Source organism: Sminthopsis crassicaudata, chromosome 6, assembly GCF_048593235.1.
Source record: "Sminthopsis crassicaudata isolate SCR6 chromosome 6, ASM4859323v1, whole genome shotgun sequence".
Classification (NCBI taxonomy): Eukaryota; Metazoa; Chordata; class Mammalia; order Dasyuromorphia; family Dasyuridae; genus Sminthopsis; species Sminthopsis crassicaudata.
The window spans coordinates 138,537,942-138,560,800 of NC_133622.1; the positions used below are offsets into that span (position 1 = coordinate 138,537,942).

General features: G+C 34.0%; 1 protein-coding gene across 1 annotated transcript in view; it reads left to right on the forward strand.

The window, feature by feature from the left end:
• Positions 1-22,859, forward strand: part of MANBA (mannosidase beta) — a 126,203-nt gene that overhangs the window by 89,558 nt on the left and 13,786 nt on the right. The window contains 4 exon segments of the mRNA XM_074273780.1: positions 6,044-6,262; positions 7,777-7,941; positions 16,178-16,322; positions 20,872-21,014. Coding sequence (XP_074129881.1) covers positions 6,044-6,262; positions 7,777-7,941; positions 16,178-16,322; positions 20,872-21,014 — 672 coding nt within the window.

Here is a 22,859-nt window from a genome sequence, read left to right on the forward strand (position 1 = left end):
AGTATAATAAAAATTTTGATCATAAAGAGCCTTTGAAGAAAGGAATAAAAATTCATTGGAGAATAAATAATTTAGTTGTAAAGATCTGTAGGTCACAGAACATAAAATAGAAACAGTGGAAAGTTTCAACAAACAAATTAATGAAACAGCGTATCACAGCTTAAGGAATGCAGCTAAAGCAGTCCTTAAAGGAAAATTTATATTTCTATATGTTTCCACCAACAAAAGAGATAAAGAACAGATCCATAAGCTTGAAATATAATTACAGAAAAAAATTAGGAAAGCAACAAATCAGAAAAACCCTGACAAAACACCAAGGTAGAAGTTTTAAAAAGGCAAAGAAGAGATGAAGAAAACTAAATGCAAAATAACCCATTAATCAATAAGTAAAACTGAGAATGTTTTCTTGGAGGAGGTAAATAAAAAAGATACATAATAATTTAGAATAATAATAAGTTCAATTATTTTAGAGTGATGCACATAAGAAACTAACCATGCATCTAACCTGCTCATGGTATACAATCTTTAAAATACATCATTGCGCCACTCTACTAATGCTTCAATATTTTTATATTGATATTCATTGTTCTTAACCTGGGAGGCCATAAACTGGGTCCATAGACAGATTTCAAGGAGGTTTATGAACTTGGATGAGAAAAATTTTCCTTTTCAATAACCTCTAATTGAAATTTACCACTTCACTCTTCTATTTAAAAAAATTTTCCTCTGAGAAAAAGGTTCACAGGTTTAATCAAATCATCAAAAGTCAATGACCGAGAGATAAAGATTTTAAGAAGTTGCCTTTCGTTGTCTTTGTCTTTTACAAAAATAATAATAATAAAATTCCCAGATTAACAGAAGAACTAAATTATTTAAATGACTAGTTTAGAAAAAAGAAATAAATAATTTCTGTGCTAAAAATATGTTCTTAATATCTAACTCAAGACAAAGACAACGAAATAGACATTTTTTTAATATGGTTATTTGATAGCCTGCCTTTCTTCATTTGGCATCTTCCTCTATATCTTCTAGTCACCTACTGGCGAGTGGCTGTTGTTCTTGTAAATTCAACTATTCAGGTTTTCCCAAAAATCTTAGTATAGTTTTTAGCTATTAAATGGAGAAGAGATTCCTTTTTTTAGGTATTCCTTTTTCCTTTCAGGTATTCCTTTTATTTATTGGTCTTGGGTTCCTTCCAGCTTTGAAGTGTGTGTGTGTGTGTGTGTGTGTGTGTGTGTGTGTGTGTGTGTGTGTGTGTGTGTAGTTGTGAAATAAGACAGCAAAGGTATTTTGGTACTAGGGTTTAGAAAACCTTGAATACCAGGCTTGTGTCTCTGCTTTCTCTAGCAGACCATTTGGGTGTTTTCCGATATTAAATTTATAATATTTCCATTTAATGTGAATATTACTCCTTTTCTCTATAGGGCGATATGAGGGCTGATTAATGATTATGTAATTTTAAAAAACTGTATTGTAAATATAAATGTGACTTCCCTCTCCTAGTCACCATTTTGATACCAGCGCACAAGAATAAATTGACTTCCTTTTGCTGCCTTTTACACTGTAAAATGATTATCTCCCAAAATGGATGTTTGGATGTTACAAACAATAATTAGTGTTTGTAAGAAGAGTGCTTGTCATTTGTAGAGTGCTTTGAAGACACATGGTACTAAATTAAATACTACTTGGGTGTTTTAAAAGTAAAAAGACATACTCATTTGAACAGTTTTTTTTTTCTCTTTTTAAAAATTTTTTTTTATTAATTTTATAATTATAATATTTTTTGACAGTACATATGCATAGGTAATTTTTTACAACATTATCCCTTGTACTCCCTTCTGTTCCAAATTTTTCCCCACCTCCTTCCCTAGATGGCAGGCATTCCCATACATATTAAATATGTTATAGTATATCCTAGGTACAATATATATGTGCAGAATTGAATTTTGTTGTTGTTGCAAAGGAAGAATTGGATTCGGAAGGTAAAAATAATCTGGGGAAAAAAACAAAAACTGCTAATAGTTTACACTCATTTCCCAGTGTTCCTTTTCTGGGTGTAGCTGATTCTGTCCATCATTGATCAATTGGAATTGGATTAGCTCTTCTCTATATTGAAGATATCCACTTCCATCAGAATACATCCTCATATAGTATTGTTGTTGAAGTGTATAATGATCTCCTAGTTCTGCTCATTTCACTCAGCATCAGTTGATTTAAGTCTCTCCAGGCCTCTCTGTATTCCTCCTGCTGGTCATTTCTTACAGAACAATAATATTCCATAACCTTCATATACCATAATTTACCCAACCATTCTCCACTTGATGGGCATCCGTTCATTTTCCAGTTTCTAGCCACTACAAAAAGAGCTGCCACAAACATTTTGGCACATACATATCCCTTTCCCTTCTTTAGTATTTCCTTGGGATATAAGCGCAGTAGTAGCACTGCTGGATCAAAGGGTATGCACAGTTTGATAACTTTTTGGGCATAATTCCAGATTGCTTTCCAGAATGGTTGGATTCTTTCACAACTCCACCAACAATGCATCAGTGTCCCAGTTTTTCCACATCCCCTCCAACATTCATCATTATTTGTTCCTGTCATCTTAGCCAATCTGACAGGTGTGCAGTGGTATCTCAGAGTTGTCTTAATTTCTCTGATCTATAGTGATTTAGAACACTCTGTCATATGAGTGGAAATAGCTTCAATTTCATCATCTGAAAATTGTCTGTTCATATCCTTTGACCATTTATCAATTGGAGAATGGCTTGATTTCTTATAAATTAAAGTCAGTTCTCTATATATTTTGGAGATGAGGCCTTTATCAGAACTTTTAACTGTAAAAAATGTTTTCCCAATTTGTTACTTCCTTTCTAATCTTGTTTGCATTAGTTTTGTTTGTGCAAAAGCTTTTTAATTTGATGCAATCAAAATTTTCTATTTTGTGATCAATAATGATCTCTAGTTCTCCTTTGGACACAAATTCCTTCCTTCTCCACAAGTCTGAGAGGTAAACCATCCCATGTTCCTCTAATTTATTTATGATCTCGTTCTTTATGCCTAAATCTTGGATCCATTTTGATCTTATCTTAGTATGTGGTGTTAAGTGTGGGTCCATGCCTAGTTTCTGCCATACTAATTTCCAGTTTTCCCAGCAGTTTTTGTCAAATAATGAATTCTTATCCCAAAAGTTGGGATCTTTGGGTTTGTCAAACACTAGATTGCTATTTTTATTCACTATCTTGCCCTGTGAACCTAACCTATTCCACTGATCAACTAGTCTATTTCTTAGCCAATACCAAATGGTTTTAGTTGATTGCTGCTTTATAATATAGTTCTAGATCAGGTACAGCCAAGCCACCTTCATATGATTTTTTTTTTCATTATTTCCCTTGAAATTCTTGATCTTTTGTTCCTCCATATGAATTTTGTTGTTATTTTTTCTAGGTCATTAAAATAGTTTCTTGGGAGTCTGATTGGTATAGCACTAAATAAATAGATTAGTTTAAGGAGTGTTGTCATCTTGATTATATTCACTCAGCCTATCCAAGAGCACTTAATATCTTTCCAATTATTTAAATCTGACTTTATTTTTGTGGTAAGTGTTTTGTAATTTTGCTCATAAAATTCCTGACTTTGGTAGATATATTCCCTAATATTTTATACTATCAACCATTATTTTGAATGGAATTTCTCTTTGTATCTCTTGCTGTTGGATTGTGTTGGTAATGAGCAGTTCTTTTAGTTATCAATTCTTAAAGTTAATTTCCTATTGCATAACATTACTTTTTTGTGTGATTTTATTAATGTTTCTTTTTATTTTGTGCCCTAATTATCCTCAAGATGGTGAAATTTGGATAAATTTGATGCTGAAAAAGCAAAAAAGTATATTTCAAAGCATCTTTTCAATTGTTTCCTATGAAGAAATTTTATTGCATAACATTTCTTTTGTGTAATCTTTCTCAGGACTTTATCATATTGTCATCCCAGATCATCCATTATAACTTTATTAGATGGAACATTATATGGTATTTTGTCCTGAAGAGCGACTAAAGCTTCTTGGACAGGGGAGTTCCTGTGCTTAGGAATAGCAGTTTACCAACTCTGTAAACATTGGGTTGTAGAAACTGGAACCAGGGAGACCAAGTAAAAAATTATTGTACAAGTCTAGAGAGAAGTGATGAACTTTGAAAATAAGGTAATGACAGCATGAGTGGCAGGAAAGAAGGGGGATGATTTTGAGAGATTTGGAGGTAGAATTGTCATGTCTTGGCAACTAATTATATATGAGGAATAAAGACAAGAAAGAGTGAAGAACTTGCTGTAACTCCAGTGTTATAAACCTGGATCTCTAGAAGTATGGTGATATTTGCAATGGAAATAGGTAACTCAGGAAGAATTTGATTTTGTCAAGCCATTTTCCAGTTGATAAATGGTCAAAGGATATGAATAGACAATTTTCAGATGAAGAAATTAAAATTATTTCTAGTCATATGAAAAGGTGCTCCAAATCATTATTGATCAGAGAAATGCAAATTAAGACAACTCTGGGATTCCACTATACACTTCTCAGATTGGCTAAGATGACAGGAAAAGATAATGACGAATGTTGGAGGGGATTTGGGAAAACTGGGACACTGATACATTGTTGGTGGAACTGTGAACGAATCCAACCATTCTGGAGAGCAATTTGGAACTATGCTCAAAAAGTTATCAAACTGTGCATACCCTTTGATCTAGCAGCGTTGCTACTGGGTTTGTATCCCAAAGAGATCTTAAAGAAGGGAAAGGGACCTGTATGTGCAAGAATGTTTGTGGCAGCCCTCTTTGTGGTGGCCAGAAACTGGAAACTACGTGGATGCCCATCAACTGGAGATTGGCTGAATAAATTGTGTGAATGTTATGGAATATTATTGTTCTATAAGAAATGACCAACAGGATGATTTCAGAGAGGCCTGGAGAAACTTACATGAACTGATGCTAAGTGAAACAAGAAGAACCAGAAGGTCATTGTACATGATAACAACAAGGCTATATGATGATCAATTCTGGTGGACATGGTTCTCTTCAATAATGAATTGATTCAGACCAGTTCCAATTGTTCAGTAAAGAAGAGAGCCATCTACACCCAAAGAGAGCACTGTGGGAACTGAATGTGAAGCACAACATAGCATTTTCACTCTTTCTCTTGTTATTTGATTGCATTTTTGTTTTCCTTCTCAGGTTTTTTTCTTCTTTCTATATTCAATTTTTCTTGCAATAAGATAACTATATGGATATGTATACATATATTGGATTTAATATATATTCTAACATGTATTGGGATATCTGTCATCTAGGGGAGGGGATGGGGGAAAAGGAGAGGAATTTGGAACAGAAGGTATTGCAAGGTTCAGTGTTGAAAAATTACCCATGCATATATTTTGTAAATAAAAAGCTATAATAAATAAAGGACAGCAATAAAAATTAAATTTTAAAAATAAAAATAATTAAAAAGGAAGAATTTGATTTTGATTCTATTTTGGGCTTCTTATTTCAAATGGCTTAAAAGGATGCCTCATTGGAAATGTTGCATTGACAGTAGGTGATATTGAACTGGAGCTTAAGAGGTAGTTGAACATTGGATATTTAAATTTGGGAGTCATCTACATGGAGATAACAACCTCTGGGGTATATCTGATTATGTATTTCAAAGAAGTAAGGGAAATGAACAAGGTTATGGGAATTGCTGTGCATTTTAATATTAAATGAAAAAAATTAATAAAGATTTAAGTCTTATCTGTATTTCAGGGAAGATTTGCTAAAGGTCAGGGAGACAAAGACAAAGTTAGTCCCTACCCTCTAGATACTTATGTTTTACTTTGGTAAAGAGAAGGGATATATAAATAAGATTACAACAGGAAATTTGTCTTATTATAAAATCAATTTCTTTTCATCGTAGATGGAAAACAGTTTAATTTGAGACAGAAAACTAATTTGGGATTTTCATTTTCTAAATGAAAGTTTTAATCCTTAAACTCTTACTTGATTTATTTTAATATAGGAGGACCAAACTCGTCCTTATATCACATCTAGCCCCACAAATGGAGCAGAATCCATTTCAGAGGGTTGGGTTTCCCGTAAACCCTATGACACCCATTTTGGTGATGTACATTTTTATGACTATGAAAGTGACTGCTGGAATTGGAAGATGTTTCCTAAAGCTCGGTTTGTTTCTGAATATGGCTATCAGTCCTGGCCTTCCTTCAGTACACTGGAAAAGGTAAATCTGTATTTCATTTTTCTCTTGCATTAGGGAGTCAATATAATCGATATAAAGATTTGGATGGCTTAGCTTAGTAAGAAGGGTATATAGGCTTTAAGTGAACATTTCTTATGTTTTTATTTCAAATTGTCAGACTCTTTTAGGTCTGTTTTAGGCATTATGATTGGTTGGCACCTCATATTTTCTCTATAAATTTAACAATCCAAGGATTGTTTCAGAATTTTAGAATCATAGCTTTAAAGTTAGAAGGAAACTTAAAGGCATTCTAGTCCATCCCCCCTCATTTCACAGATGAGAAATCTGAAGTCTACTTCAAAGTCACACTAATATCAAGGTGGAGTTTGAATGTAGGTTCTCAACCTCCAGAACCAGTATTCTTCCCTTTTGTACCACATGTGTATATTCTTGATGTTAGTCTATTTATATAAAAGTGAAAGGGATAGGGATGAACACTGCTACAAAGTAAAATTGTATCTACTTGTAATTATTTGTATTTAAAATATAGTTATTTAGATAAGAGGAATTAAAACAAATTACAAAATAACCTTTGGCATCAAAAGAACCAGCTGTCCAGGTTCTTTCCCTATTCATCTGACCAGTCATTGAAAGTCTAATTCCATCACTTACCATCTTATTGTGGGTCTTATCCAGGACTTTATCTATATGCATTATCCTGGGGATCTCATCAACTCCAGTGGGTTAAAAAATCATTATTGTGCAAATCTGCCCAAATTTATATAGGGAGCCCCCATTTCTGTTGCAAACTCCAGTCATGTTTTATCAACTACCTGCTAGATATTTCTTCCTTGATATTACTTATGCATTCCTCACTCAACATGTGCAAAGTAGAACTCATTATCTTCTCCTTTAAACTGGTCCCTCTTTCAAACTAGCATATTTCTGTTGAGGATTACACCTCTGTAACTTCAAGAGTAAATTTTTAAAAAATTAGTGAAAAGAGAATGTGTAGAACAAATGAGCAGATTACCACTATGATAGTGAATGAGTGACTTTTACCGTTTTGAAAGTGAGATTTTGTCTTTGTTCCAGATTATGTAACCAATTTCACCCATGTCTTTATTTCTATTCATTATTATAATAATGAACTTCTATTCATTATGAAACTTTTTTGGCCTAAATAAACAAAATATATTGAACAGTACAGAAAATTATTAAACAGCCAGGGAGTTTAAGCAGGCTTTGGCAAAAACATTGCTTTGTACAGAAGCACTTTTTCAGAATCCTGCAAAGAAGGATTTGAGCACACAAACCTGGTTTCACCAATACTGATTTTTCAGTATCCCAAATGACAACTAACTTTAGGCTTGTCCATTACTGATAAGGATGTGGGATGGAAAATTAAAAGCATTTGTAGAAATGTTACTACAGAGAACATATAAACATCTTTTGTAGTGTCCAGGATGTTTCCTAAAGTCATTATCCTCAATCTGAACAAAAATATTTTTTGTTGCCATAGTTTGATTTTTATCTCTTCTTTTGCTTCTAAAAAGGTTTCCTCCGCTGAAGATTGGTCTTACAATAGTAGTTTTTCATTGCATCGACAGCATCATAAAAATGGTAATATTGAGATGCTTAACCAAGCTGCCATACATTTTAAACTTCCTCAAAACTCGGATCCATTGATTATGTTCAAAAACACACTTTACCTTACACAGGTGAGACTTTCTAATTCTCTGATTGACTGCTGATCTCTTTTGATTTATGGTAAAATATATTCACTTCAATTCAGATAATTAGTGATTCTTTAGGATAATTGGGGAATGGCAAAATATCTGAATTCTACCGTAAGAATTGTTTCTAGAAGCTTTTGTCCTTTTACATAGGGAGTATTGACTGTAGCAACCTGATAGGTTTGGAAGAATATTTTAGCCAGTTTTCTGTATCTGAGATGAAAATTTAGAGTGTTTTTAATTTTCATTACTCATTTTGGTGTCTTGGATCATTCTTTCCTCAGGTGGTTAATAGCTTCCAATTCTTCTTTTTTTGGCAGTCATTTTTATGTGTTTGCATTAATTCTCTACATTTCTTGAAATGAGACTCTTATCAAAGATATATTATACAAAGATATTTTCCCAATGTCTACTTGAATTTTTTCTTACTTACATTGATTTTATTAATATAAAACTTTTCAATTTTATATAATTGAAATGATCTGCCTTTTCTTTTGTGCTTATTTCTGTCCTTTATTTTAATTCCATATTTCCCCCTTGCCATAGTTGTGGAAGAAAAGAAATCTGATTGTGTTGTTTTACTCCTTTATCCCATACCATGTTATATGATATACTACCGAAACAAAAGAACTGAGCTCCTTCTATTCAATTTCAATGTTCTGACCGTTAAACATACTATCTTATTCTCTTTTTATTTTTTACCTGTTTCATTTCATATAGAGACAACATTTCAGAGGGGAAGCAATGTCTGAAGGAAGCATCATGACCTAATAGGAATTAACCTGTTGTTCAAATCACATGACCTGGTTCTTTCCCTTTCCTTCTTTTTCTGTTATTTGTCCCAGAGGCCATGTCTCTCTATTGGCACTGTACTGGACTTTGGATGCTACCCTAGAAATTCACTATACTTTTTCCAGGGGATTGAAAAAAAACCCAGTGTAACAGTTTCATCTAGAAGGCAGCCTCGCACTGCACAACTTTTTGCCAAACTAAGCTCATTCTGGTGCCCATCATTCAGCTTAAACTCATATTTTCTCTTTTATAAGAATGTTCTTCAAGCCATTGCCCAATTGATAAATGATAAAGTATTATAAACAGGCAGTAGTTTTCAAAGCTATCAATGGTCATATGAAAATTAAAATAACTCACAGTTCTCACCTATCAAATTGGCTAATGTGACAGAAAAGGACAATGACAAATGTTGGAGGGGATATGAAAAAATTGGGACACCAATGCCTTGTCTGTGAAGTTGAGACCATCCTAACCATCCTGGAAAATAACTTGGAACTTTGCCCTAAATTAATACTGCATACCCTTTGACTCAGGAATACCACTACTAGATTTGTATCCCAAAGAAATCAAAGAAAAGGGAAAAGGATATATGTGTGCAAAAATATTCACAACAGCTCATTTTGAAGCGAGGTTCATTAACTAGGAAATGGATTAACAAGTTGTTTTTATATGATTGTGATAGAATACTATTGTGCTAAAGAAATGATAAGAGACATGGTTTCAGAAAAACTTGGGAAGGACTATATGAACTGATCCAAAGTGAAGTGAGCAGAACTAGGAGATTCGTGTATATTATAACAGCAACTTGTAATGGGGATCAGCTGTGAATCACACAGACCTATCCTGATTAATATAATGATTCTGACGGACTCATGATGAAAAATGCTGTCTACCTTCAGAGAACTGATAAATTCTGAGTACAGTTTGAAATATAATTTTTTCACTTTCACATGCAAAATTCCTACCCTGACATTCCCTCCAGTAAAAAAACAAAACAAAAATAAAACAAAAACATCAACTCACTGGGATGAAGTACATGGGGGAATGTAGAAGATGTAGTTTATGCTACTTCACTTCAGCTATCCATCTTTGCTTCTCCTAATTTAATTCTCCTGAAATCATTATATCCTCAGGTCCTTTTTATCCCATGATGGTTCCTCTTTGTTCCTTTTTTGTTCTAAATAACAGTCTGTTTTTCTCCTTTTAACCTTTAAACATGAGCTAATTTCTTTCATTACTTCCTCCTTTGTTGATTATTATATTTTCCTTTGTTTGATTTTGGGCTATTTGCAAATTAAATAACAAAGTACTTCTCTGTATTAATTTTCTTTGGTGTTTGTATGTAGTCCTTGACAGGGAAATATCTGTTTTTTTGCAATTGTTCTTTCTTGGTGTGAGCCTTTTTAGATGTTTTTATGACTATTTTCCTCCCATCATTTCACAGAGCTTTTAGAACTATATCGTTACTTTATTCCAGTATAGCAGTCTCACACAGGAGTCAGTTTTTATTTAGGAAGGGAAAGAAGAAAAAGACCTATACCATGTGATCTAATCCTATTAGTGGATAGCTGTTTCCTTCTGACTGCTTCCCTCATGCTCCAGGAAATGTTTTTATTGGAGGTAGAACAGGAAAAAAATAAAAACTAAAAGGAAGAAAAAGGTAAGATCTTTAAAAGTCATAACACTGAATTATTAGAAGGAGCTTAATATAAATTACCCACTATGCCCAGTCAAGGTTTGACAGGATCACTTGTTCTTTTCCGAATTTGTTCCAACATTGTTCCAACATAATTAGAAACCTAATTTACAAATAGAATTATTTACAATGGTTACAATGGTTATTGGGTGACAGTTCCAGAAAATTATCAATATGATAATAATAGATGTTGCTATGAATTAAAGTCAATAGTGGTACCCTGGAATTTTTATAGTCCTAGGTTTGCTTTGAACTATTTGGGATGAAAATAAATTATGATGACTTAAAAATTACAACTTCATTTGTTTAAGTGACATAAAATGGAAGTTGATCCTTTTCTCTGTACAAATGAGGGGCCCAGACAATTTAAGAACAAGTAGAAAGTATCAGAGCTGTGAGTGAACTCCAAATCCAGCATTTTTTCCACTGTACCATCCTCTTTCACAGAATTGTTGGGGAAAAAAATAAGAGGCATTTTGTAATCTTTAAAAAACGATTAGAAATATGAATTGTTACATGTTCTCGGTACATTTGTCTTTCTGTAATGAAGACTATAGGCAGCTTGGTACGGTGGGAAGTGTGCTGGTTTTGGGATCTGAGGCCCTGGGTTTTAATCATAGCTATAACTACCTTCTGTGTGACCTTGGATAAATGTAATTTCTTTGGGTCTCAACTTCTTCATTTGTAAAACAGGAGGATTAGCTTTCATGGCTAGGGTCTCTTCTATCTCTTACTTATGCCCCAATAAAGCTAATTTGTCTCTCTGATATACTTAACAGGCATCTTCCCACTGCAGAAACCTTTCCTATACTTAAATCTATATCTCACATCTCATGCTCATGCTTCCTCTTTTAAGAATGTTCTTCAGGAAAAAAAAAAAAAAAGAATGCTCTTCAGGGGCACATCAGCCCTTTCCTATTTTATGAGTTGTTCTTTGCTGGAGGGTACCATGGTCTCTCCCACTTGTATTTCATTTTTTTCTCTTAGCCATTAACTTCTTTCTAGGCTCATGGATGATGAAATATCTTTCCATATCTGTTCTCTAACAGATTCCCTGTTATAATATCTTTCAGCCTGAACTTTGAGAATAATATAGTTCAGTTCTGTGTCAAAGTGGAGTTTTTAATCTTCACGAAGAGAGCCTTTAACTGCTTTTCACTTCAAGGGTCATGCTTCTATCACGTCAATCTATTTACAAAAAAGAAACATCCAGAACATAAAATTATATAGAACCATAAAACTTAAAATTTAAGAAGGTCATGTAGTAACAGCCTTCTCCAAACCATCAGTAATGCTTATATTGCCAACAAACAAATTATCGAATCCTTAAGTTATATATAAAACCTTTAATTTTATGTGATTTATATTGTCCATTTTATATTCTATGATTCTATCTCTTTCATGAAATCTTCCCCTATCAATAGATCCAAAAGATAACTCTTTCCTCCTCCAGTTTATTTGTGATGTGACCTTTTATATTTAGGTCATATATACATTTGTAGTTTATGTCAGCATACAGTGTAAGGTGTTGGTCAAAACTTAATTTTTGCCAGATTACTGTCCAGTTTTCCCAAGATTTTTTTGTCAGATAGTGAATCTTTGATTGGGGTCTTTGGGTTTATTGAGTACTAGACTGCCAAGTTCTTTTGCTTCTGTCAGTTGTATATATAATTTATTCTCCTGATTAACTTCTCTGCTTTTTAACCAGTACCAGATTATTTTTGCTTATTACTGTTGTGTAGTATAGTTTAAGGTCTGGTACTTCTAGAGCCCCTTTCTTTTCCCCTTTCCCCTCCTCCCCTCTGCCATCTTTTTCTCTCGAGTTTCTTGACCTTTTTTTTTCCCCTGCAGAAGAATTTTCATTATTGCTTTTTCTATTTCTATAAACTAATCCATTGTTAGTGTGACTGGTATGACACTAAATAAGTTAATTAATTTAGATAGTATTGTCATTTTTATTATATTGATTTGGCTCATCCATGAGCAATTACTATTTATGCAGCTCTCTCTCTCTCTCTCTCTCTCTCTCTCTCTCTCTCTCTCTCTCTCTCTCTCTCTCTCTCTTTTTGCTGAGCAATTGGGGTTAAGTGACTTGCCCAGGGTCACACAGCTAGGAAGTGTTAAGTATCTGAGGTCAGATTTGAACTCAGGTCCTCCTGACTTCAGAGCTGGTGCTCTATCCACTGCACTATCTAGCTGCCCCTATTTGTCTTTTCATCAAGTAAACACCCCTAACTTTCTTTAGTTGATTGAATTAAAAAATATTTATTAAGTGTAAATTGTTATTTTTTTAGATCATTGTTTTTAGTGCATCATTATTTTAATCTCTGTTTGTACAGCATTATTTACCGGTCCTGTCTAAAATAGACTATTATGATTTGTATATTGCCTAAGAAAGATTGTTACTTTCTTTGCCTGAACATGTGACTCCTCATCTTAATCTGTTCCAGGATTTCCTTCACTTTGTGACTGCCACAATACTCCATGATGACTCCTTGTTCTTACCTGTATACTCAGTCTTGTTCATGCGATTTGCCTTCTAACGGTCTTATCTTGTCCTTCTGTTTCTGATTTTGTTTAATTAAAATCTGGGACTTTTCATTTGTCTGTCTTAAATTTCATTTTACTTGCACCACCTAACTACTTTGGGATAGACAAAAGAAAATATCATGTAAAATTTAAAATGTTGAAAAATTTTAATTTGGTTTCTTCAAGTTCAGTGTCACTGTATCATAGTTTTCCTCTCCTTCACTCTTCAGCCTGTTAAAGACGAATTAAGAGATCGGGCACCTTGAAGCTCTCACTAAATGTATCTAGTCTTTATATCTCTGAGCTTGTATCGAGGCAGTACTCTTTGGTGATCTCAATTATTTGTAGAGAGATCTCTGTTTTAAGCATTTATTATCTAAATTTTACCCAAAGGGTACCTTTCCCATTATAATTGCTATAGTGGTAGCAATTGGCCTTTGGATTGTTTCAAATACTTTTTGTTTTTCCCACAGAATCAATATATGTGAAGTGTTATGCCTATGATGAATTTATCCATTGGTGTTCATGGGCGCAAATTATTTAGTATTATTCTATTGCTCCATATCCAGAATAGTATCCTTCAATTTGAGGAACTAGGAATATTATCCTTTATCTCTGAGCTATGTAAAGATTTACTGTTCTTCCCAAACATTCCTTCTTCATAGCTTAATCACACCTGAGTTTCTTGTAATAACTAGGCTAGATTAATTTAAATATTTTTGTAGCATAGTGGATTATGGATGCTGGATTAAACTGAGATATTCTCTCTCTCTCTCCCTTCCTCTTTCCCTTTCTCCTCTCTCCTCTTCTCCCCTCCCACTATAATGTACTTAATTCAGAATTCTAGATTTTACCTCTTTCTACTTTATGAGTAAATTTAGATGCTAAGGTGCTACTATGGGCTTATATCCCAAAGAAATACTAAAGAAGGGGAAGGGACCTATACGTGCCAAAATGTTTGCCCTTTTTGTAGTGGCTAGAAACTGGAAAATGAATGGATGCCCATCAATTGGAGAATGGTTGGGTAAATTATGGTATATGAATGTTATGGAATATTATTGTTCTGTAAGAAATGACCAGCAGGATGAATACAGAGAGGCTTGGGGAGACTTACATGAACTGATTCTGAATGAAATGAGCAGAACCAGGAGATCATTATACACTTCAACAACAATACTGTATGAAGATGTATTCTGGTGGAAGTGGTTATCTTCAACAAAGAGAAGATTTAAATCAGATCCAATTGATCAATGATGGACAGAATCAGCTACACCCAGAGAATGAACACTGGGAAAGGACTGTAAACTGTTTGCATTTTTGTTTTTCTTCCCAGGTTATTTTTACCTTCTGAATCCAATTTTTCCTTTGCAACAACAACAACAAAATTCGGTTCTGCACATATATATTGTATATATACTATAACATATTTAATATATATGGGAATGCCTGCCATCTAGGGGAGGGGCTGGAGGGAAGGAGAGGAAAATTCGGAAGAGAAGGGAGTACAAGGGATAATGTAAAAAAAATTACCTATGCATATGTACTGTCAAAAAAAATGTTATAATTATAAGATTAATAAAAAAAAAATTAGATACTAGGAAAGTTTGAGACCCAGCTTGGCCTTCTCATTGATTCGTGACTTGGTTGATATACTTCAACAATAAGTATTTTTCTGTTGACTTAGATCTTAGGCATAGGATCCAACTTTTTAGAGTGTAAAGTATGGTGGTCAATTCAAGAAGCAATTATTAATCTTCTTATGCAAGCTGCTGTCCTTATCTTAAGATAAGGCTGTGCATATCTTAAAACATTTTGATTCTTTTGGGGAAAAAAAGTGTGTTGAAACAATTCACCCAGGTGAAACAATCTCTTACCTCAAGCAGCTTATATTATACTACTGGAGGGCTTAGTTCTTGACTACTCCTAGGATCATAAATTTAGGGCCGAGGATACTTTTCACTGTAAGCTAAGTTGCTAGAAACTTCATATATTCTCCTCTCTCCCTATAGAAACTTGGCAATTACGAACTACCTGAGTATTATCACAGAGTGTAGTATAGTATAGGGGAAAAAATGATATGGAATCAAGTGCATTCAGATCCTACTTTTGATAATAACATGTGAATTATTTTGCCTTTTTTACCCTTAGTTTCCTTACCTGTAAAATAGATAATAGGTAATACCTAACAATGTTACTCTATTGCATAAACTCCAACAGCTCCCTATTACCTCTAAGAACAAATAAATGTTAGGCATTTGAAACATTTTACCTCCTATCTGAAACATTTTACTTCCTGTCCCCACCTTTCCTGCCTTATTACACATTATTCCCCTTCACAAAGACAGCCAATCTGGTCTTGTTACTCTTCCATATATATGCTCTTTCTTATTATATGGTTCATCTCTATACCTTTGTATTAAGTTGCTTGCTAAGTCTGAATGCACCCTTTGCCTCTAAGGCCCAGCTCAAGTATCTATGTGAAACCTTTCCTATGCCTATCCAGAAACTCTCTTCCCCCTACTCAGTTATTTTGTATCTAAATTGTATTTGTATGTCTATATTTGTGCATTTTGTTTCCTTGGGCAAGATTGTCAACTTTGTATCCCCGGTAATTGCCACATAAATTACAAATATATATGTGTGTGTGTGTGTGTGTGTGTGTGTGTGTGTGTGTGTGTGTGTGTGTGTGTGTGTGCTTAATAAGTGATACCTTGTAGTACCTTACAGGGTAATATATTGTTTGAATCAAATGAGATGTTTTTTTTAAAGCACTGTGTGAGTTATAACGTATTGTATAAATATCAGCAATTTAAAAAAATGATTTCCCTAATGGCATCTGAGAGTTCGCTTTTCAAAATTTGCTTTTTTCAATTAACAAAAAAACTTTTTTTTTTCTCTTCCTATCTTCCTCACACTACCCCTCTCTCTAATCTTGTAGAAAAAAAGAAAGACAAATGATAAAATGATAACAAATATGCATGGTCAGGCAAAAAAAAAAAAGGTTTATATTAGGCAAGAATTTGCTTTTCATAATTCTTTCAGGGTTAAACACATGATTATGAAATTGGCATAATTACATGGTGCCTCTTACAAGGAACTAAATTTAGTGCTGTCTTTCATTACTTTGGCAGTCTTCTCTTAGGGTTACTTACCCAAAAGTGGATAAATAGGAATGAATATCTTTTATTGCTTCTCTTAAATCAGGTGATGCAGGCCCATTGTGTAAAGATAGAAACAGAGTTTTATCGACGAAGCCAGAGTGAAATAATAGATGGTGAGGGCCATACCATGGGGGCCCTTTATTGGCAGTTGAATGATATCTGGCAGGCCCCTTCCTGGGCTTCTCTAGGTGAGTTTCACAGTTGATACCATTATAAGAAATCTCGCGGTTTTATGAATGTGATAAAAATGATATAGAAGAGGTGAGATGGAAACTCTCATTGCCTTTGACCTGCACTACTGCAGTAGCCTCTTCATTTGTCATCTCGCCTCCTGATTCTATTTTCTCCAATTTGTCTTAAGCATAGCTAACAGACTGATGTCCTTAAAGGATAAGTCTGGCTGTTTTTAGCAAGAGGCTTCAGTAGACTCTTCTCAGCAACACAGTCATCCAAGACAAGTACAAAGGCTTTCCAGAGGAAAATTCTGTTCATATCTAGATAAAGAACTAATGGACTCTGAATGCAAATCAAAACATATCTTTTTCACTTGCATTATCCTTTTTCCATGTTTGTTTGTTTTTTTTTTTTTCCCCTTTTGAACTCTGACTAAAATGGAAATATCTTTTACATGATCGCCTATATTAAATTGCTTACCATTTTTGGAAGAGGGAATTGCTTACCATTTTTGGTTAGAAGGGAAAAACTTTTGGAATTCAAAATCTTATAAAAATGAATGCTAAAAATTGTCTTGACATGTAATTGGAGGAAAAAATAATTTTTTTTTTTTTAAATGGAGGGATTAAATAAAGACTCCTCCTCTGGTTCTCTCCTGGCCTTGGATTATCATAATGATCTCTTTTAAGGTACATAAATAGGAATTTTTTGAAATTAAAGTTTTCAACAGCAAAAACAATAGCAACTATATAATTTTTAAAACTATAAGATTGCACATTTACACAAAATACTTTCTAGTACATTTGGCAGAATAATTTTATTCTTCTGTAGCCTTTTTACCATGAAAACCTCTTACGATTATACTTCTCAATACACCACTATCAAGAAAAATATAATTCATATTTATCTTTGAGAGGACAGCAGGTCCCCCCCATCTGATGTCCCCCCATCTGACTTTGCAAAAAAAAAAAAAAAAAAAAAAAAGGAGGGAGAAGTAGATTTGGGGAAATTATTAAATACAAATGTGAACTATCTAAGAGATCTTCCTCTGTCTTTCTCACTACTTTTTCTGAATCAATTTAAACATAAGTAAAGGAAGAAAAGTAACAAATTAAAGATTTTAAATAAAATGACAAGCCTATTATTAAATAGCTTCATTTTTAATTATTTTATTCCATTGGGGAGAGAACTTGAAAAGAGTATGTTTTACAAGCAAATTTATTTTAATTGGCTTTACATTTCCTTAAAATATCATACTCTACCATGAGATTATATATATTAACACTGATTGTATAGCATTATTTACTTGTCTCTATATTTGATTGTAAAGGGCTGAAACTCTTGAGTTAATGCATTGAGGTCTGAGCACGTAAGGCTAATTACTGGTTGGACAATACTATATTAGAATATGCTTGGAAAATGGCCCTTCCCACTATCCTGTGCTGGCCCAATCATTTGGTGTATACAGAGAATTGTGGGAGGGAGTGGAGTAAGACGAGCCAGAGTAACTTCTCTGTGGGAGATAAAGAGGTGAGGTTGTGGAGATCCTGTGTCCATCTCCTTCATTTCTACTGCTAAAGCCCAAGACTAAAGACCAAGGACTTTTGCTTATCCTGACTCCAGCTGATTCTAAGGTATCCAGGGTGCTAACGTGGTCTTCACATTTGATAATTTATAAAACTTAACAGATTCTTGAAAATATCCCAGACCTTTCTGGTGGCAAATTTCTGTAAGGCAAACTGGGGAAAATAATGAAAGGCCATCCACAATTTGTGGAATCAAATATTGAATTAGTTAGGAAACTTACCAAAACTTAGGGATAATAAATTGTCACCAGTCAAGAAAAGAGTGCTGAAAGAAGGTTGCTAATGCCAATTTACTGCATTAAAAGGTAGTATTTTTGTTTTATCAAGTTTATTTCATTATTCATCATCTTTAGAACAAGTTTGGTTTAAGTACTCAACTATATCAACCCCTTTCCAATCTTGTGGAAGTTTCTTTTTGTCATCTGTTTTGTCTTCTAACTTCCATTCTGGATTTTTTTTTTTTTTTTAACCTCAGGGAAGAGTTGTAGTAGGTGTTTCTACTGAGATAATACTGTTTAACAATTTGATGGGTCTACATCATCTGGTCTTTATTGTCTTTGTCAAATTCAAACTCTGTGTGTGTGTGTGTGTGTGTGTGTGAGAGAGAGAGAGAGAGAGAGAGAGAGAGAGAGAGAGAGAGAGAGAGAGAGAGAGAGAGAGAGAGAGAGAGAGAGAGAGAGAGAGAGAGAGAGAGAGAGAGAGAGAGAGAGAGAGAGAGAGAGAGAGAGAGAGAGAGAGAGAGAGAGAGAGAGAGAGAGAGAGAAGGAGGGAGGGAGGGAGGAAGGGAGGGAGGAAGAGAGAGACACAAAGAGACAGAGAATAGAGAGAAAGATTAACCTTTTCAAGATTAAGTCCAATTTTTTTGCAGTAGCTTAGCAGCTTTGCAGCTGACTAGTACTGGTGGAGAAAAAAAGCATCTATATGGTAGTTCACACCTGACTATAATAATGTATGATTACTAATGTTCCTGCATTCTTTCATAATCTTATTAAAGGGATTTTTAAAAAATTCATGTATGTTATTGGAGTTTATGGATGTGCTTCTTTCAAAAAAAAAATCACTACTTTCATCAGTCCCATATTGAAAGCAAAGATTTAGTTATTTGAAGTGCTTATCTTCTTCATTAATAGAACATAGTAATTCTAGCTCCTTCTCTTGCACCTCACTAGGATTAATCCCTCTTGCAGTGAGGTCCTCCTCCCTTTAGAAGTTGTGGATTTGGAGAGAGGAAGAAGCAGTTGTGCTGGTGACAGGGGACATACTCTGTGACTTGATCCCTGGCCTTATCTCAGTCACCTCACCTCCTTCCCTCTCAATATCCTATTCTTCTAAGATACCCTGTTGCTTCCTTCCTTATTCTAACCTTCACATAGTGATTTTTTCATAAAGCTTAGATCTGACCAACATCCCCCTATTATCTCTAGGATCAAATAGAAACTCCTCACTTTGGCATTTGAATCTCTTCACAACCTGACCCCTTCTTATCTTTGAAGTCTTTTTACACATTATTTTCTTCCTCCATTCACTTTGCACTTCAGATTGGTATATCATATTTCCTAACATACGGTGCCTGCCTTATGTTCTATCTCCATATTCTTGTATACTGTTTTCCATACCTGAATTTCTTCCTCAATTCAGCTCCTACTTTCTTTTATGACTCAATTCATACCTTTCCTTTTCCCAACTTTCTTTGAGATGATCCTCTTCCTTATTATTTACAGTACAGTAGTATTTTATTTTATATATACCATAATTTGTTTAGCCATTTGTCAATTGAATATCCCTTTATTTTCTAATTCTTTTTTACTATCATAAAAAGATATGTTATAAATATTTTTGAACATGTGAGTTCTTTTGCCTCATTCTTTGTGTTCTTTAGGGAACATGTCTAGTAGTGACTGGGTCATAGAATATACACAGTTTAATAAATTTTGGGGCATAGTTCCAATTAGCCATACCAATTCACAGCCCCACCAATAGTGGGGCTGTTTTTCCAAAGCTTTTCCACATTTGTCATGTTCCTTTTTAACCAGGTTATAATCACCTATCTCCTCAAACTATCTTCAATTTGTGTGTGTTTATATTTCTGTATGTTTGTGTTGTTTCTATTTACTTCTTGAAGGCAAAGACAGTTTGATTTTTGTCTTTATCATTAGTGTTCTATAGAATGTATAGCATAAAGTAGGTGCACAATAGATCCTTGCTTAATTGTATTAAGTAGTAATTAGGAAAGACTTCATATGAAGGAGGAAGAGGCAGGGGAGAGACATCATCATAGCAGTTCATGAGATATCCCAAGAAGAAATGACTGGGTGATGAGTTGAAATATTATTAGTGGCCTGCAACTTGAGGCCTTCTGTTCTCATGTTCTGTGTCCTTCTTGCTTAACAGAGTGCCTGGCAAATAGTAAATACTTTAATAAATGCTTTTTGACTGACTGATCCCCAGTTCCATGTGGGGGAGGGATTGAGAGGAATCACTGGTCCCAAGGGGAAAATTCTGAATTTTCTTTCTAATACTCTTTTGTCCAGAATTGTCTTTACAGGAAGGAAAGGTGATTGAAAGTTTTGTTACTCCTTGTGTAATATTCCCTTTCTGGGCCTCATTTCAGATTGTATGAACTCCGTGATCCCTTCCAGAGTCTCAACTTCATAATCCCATTAGTATAGAATTGTAATTCTGGCATTAAGTGAATTAAATATCAGCCTGAGAATGTAACCATCACATGGACAATCGATTGCCATCAGAAATTGTATTATAAGTTCTAAACATGTAACTTAGAAACAATCTTCAGTTAAGTGGAACATTGATTCTACTTCTGATTTGGTACTATGGTAAAAAATATAGTGAAAATCTAAAAAAAATCTTTCTTTTGCTTTGAGCTTCTCATTTATGCTGCTTCTCATTTGTTTGAGCAAATCTCCTAGGGCCTTTTGCAATCCCTTTTTTCTTACTTCTTTTTCTTTTTTATTTTCAGAGTATGGAGGCAAATGGAAAATGCTTCATTACTTTGCTCAGCATTTTTTTTCCCCTCTGTTGCCAGTTGGCTTTGAAGATGATGGCATATTTTATATCTATGGTGTCTCAGACCTCCACTTGGATTACATGATGACCCTTACAGTAAGTTCCTTAGCGTCTTGGTTAGAGAAGGCAGAAGGACAGAAGGAACGAGAAGTAAATATCTGTTTTATTGATTTAGAACCTTGTCCAGTTTATGTTCTAACAAAAGATGTTCAGAGGCTTTTTTCAGTATTGTTTTGGTCCAGCCAGAGAATGGAGAAGCAAATGGCAAAGCACTACAATTTCTTTGCCAAGAAAACCCCAAATGGGATCACAAAGAGTTGGAAACAATTAAATAGCAATAATGGCAGTGTCAGAAATACCTCTTTTGATTATCTCTATTTCTTGCACTGATGAGATGGAAGAGATTGAGCTTTAATTTTTGTTCCTTTTTTTCTTTTTATTCTAAAGCTTAATGTGAGGGGAAAAAAATCAAAATTGGAAGGAATACATACCCACATGTTTGGGTGAAACTTAATAGGGACAAATGTTAAAATATTACACTTGTATCCAAAAAAATCAAATTCATTTGTATGAGATTAAAAGGGGATGTAGTCAGATGTCAATTCATCTAAGAAAGATATGAGGTTTTTAATGGTCTTTTAATGGTCTATATGATATATCAGCCAAGAAATTGAATTTATTCAATTTATTCTAAGCCATAATAAGAATAGTGTGTGGTCTAGCATTAGGTAGGGGAGGTGCATAAGATTATATTGAGTTCAGCTGTGGGCACCACATTTTAGGAAAGACATTTAACAACTGCAAAGTGTATCCAACAGGAATAAAGTAAAGAGTTTTGAGTTCATCTGTAGGAGGATCTAAAGAAGGGACTGGAAAAGATAATTTTTATTATTATTATTATTATTATAGCTTTTTATTTACAAAACATATGCATGGGTAATTTTTCAACATTGACCCTTGCAAAACCTTCTATTCCAACTTTTCCCTTCCTTCCCCCCACCTCCTCCCCTAGATGGCAGATAGTCCAATACATGTTAAATATGTTAAAGTATATGTTAAATACAATATTTGTGTAACTATTTTTATACAGTCATCTTGCTACACAAGAAAAATCAGATCTAGAAGTAAAAAAACAAAAACAAAACAAAACAAAAAAAAAAACTTGAGGGGGAAAACAAAAATTCAAGCAAACAACAGAAAGAGTGGAAATACTATGTTGTGGTCCACACTCATTTCCCATAGTTCTTTCTCTGGGTGTAGCTGATTCTCTTCATTACTGAACAGTTAGAACTGGTTTGAATCATTTCATTGTTGAAGAGAGCCACATCCATCAGAATTGATCATCATATAGTATTGTTGTTGAAGTATATAATGATCTCCTGGTTCTGCTCATTTCACTTAACATCAATTCATGTAAGTTTCTCCACATCTCTCTGAAATCATCCTGCTGGTCATTTCTTACATTTCTTAATATTCATGTACCACAATTTGTTCATCCATTCTCCAATTGATGGGCATCCATTCAGTTTCCAGTTTCTAGCCACTACAAAAAGGACTGCCACAAACATTTTTGCACATGTGAGTCCCTTTCCCTTTGAAAAGATAATTCTTAGAGAAGAAATTATAGCTATTTTCAAGTATTATCACATGGAAACAAGATCAGACTTAGTCTGTTTGACCTCTAAAGGAAGAACCAGAAACAATGGGTGACAGAGACAGACTTAGGAAAGATTTCCTAACACATTAGGGTAGGCATTCTTCACCTGGAATTTACAGGAACTGGTATAATCATATACATTTTTTAAAATTTAAAAACATAATTCTGATAAAGGATCCATAGGTATCACCAGACTGCCCAAGGGGTCTAAGAAATCATAAAAGGGAAGAAATAAGAGAATAGACATTTTTATATAGGATCTACTCTGTGCCAGGTTTTTTTTT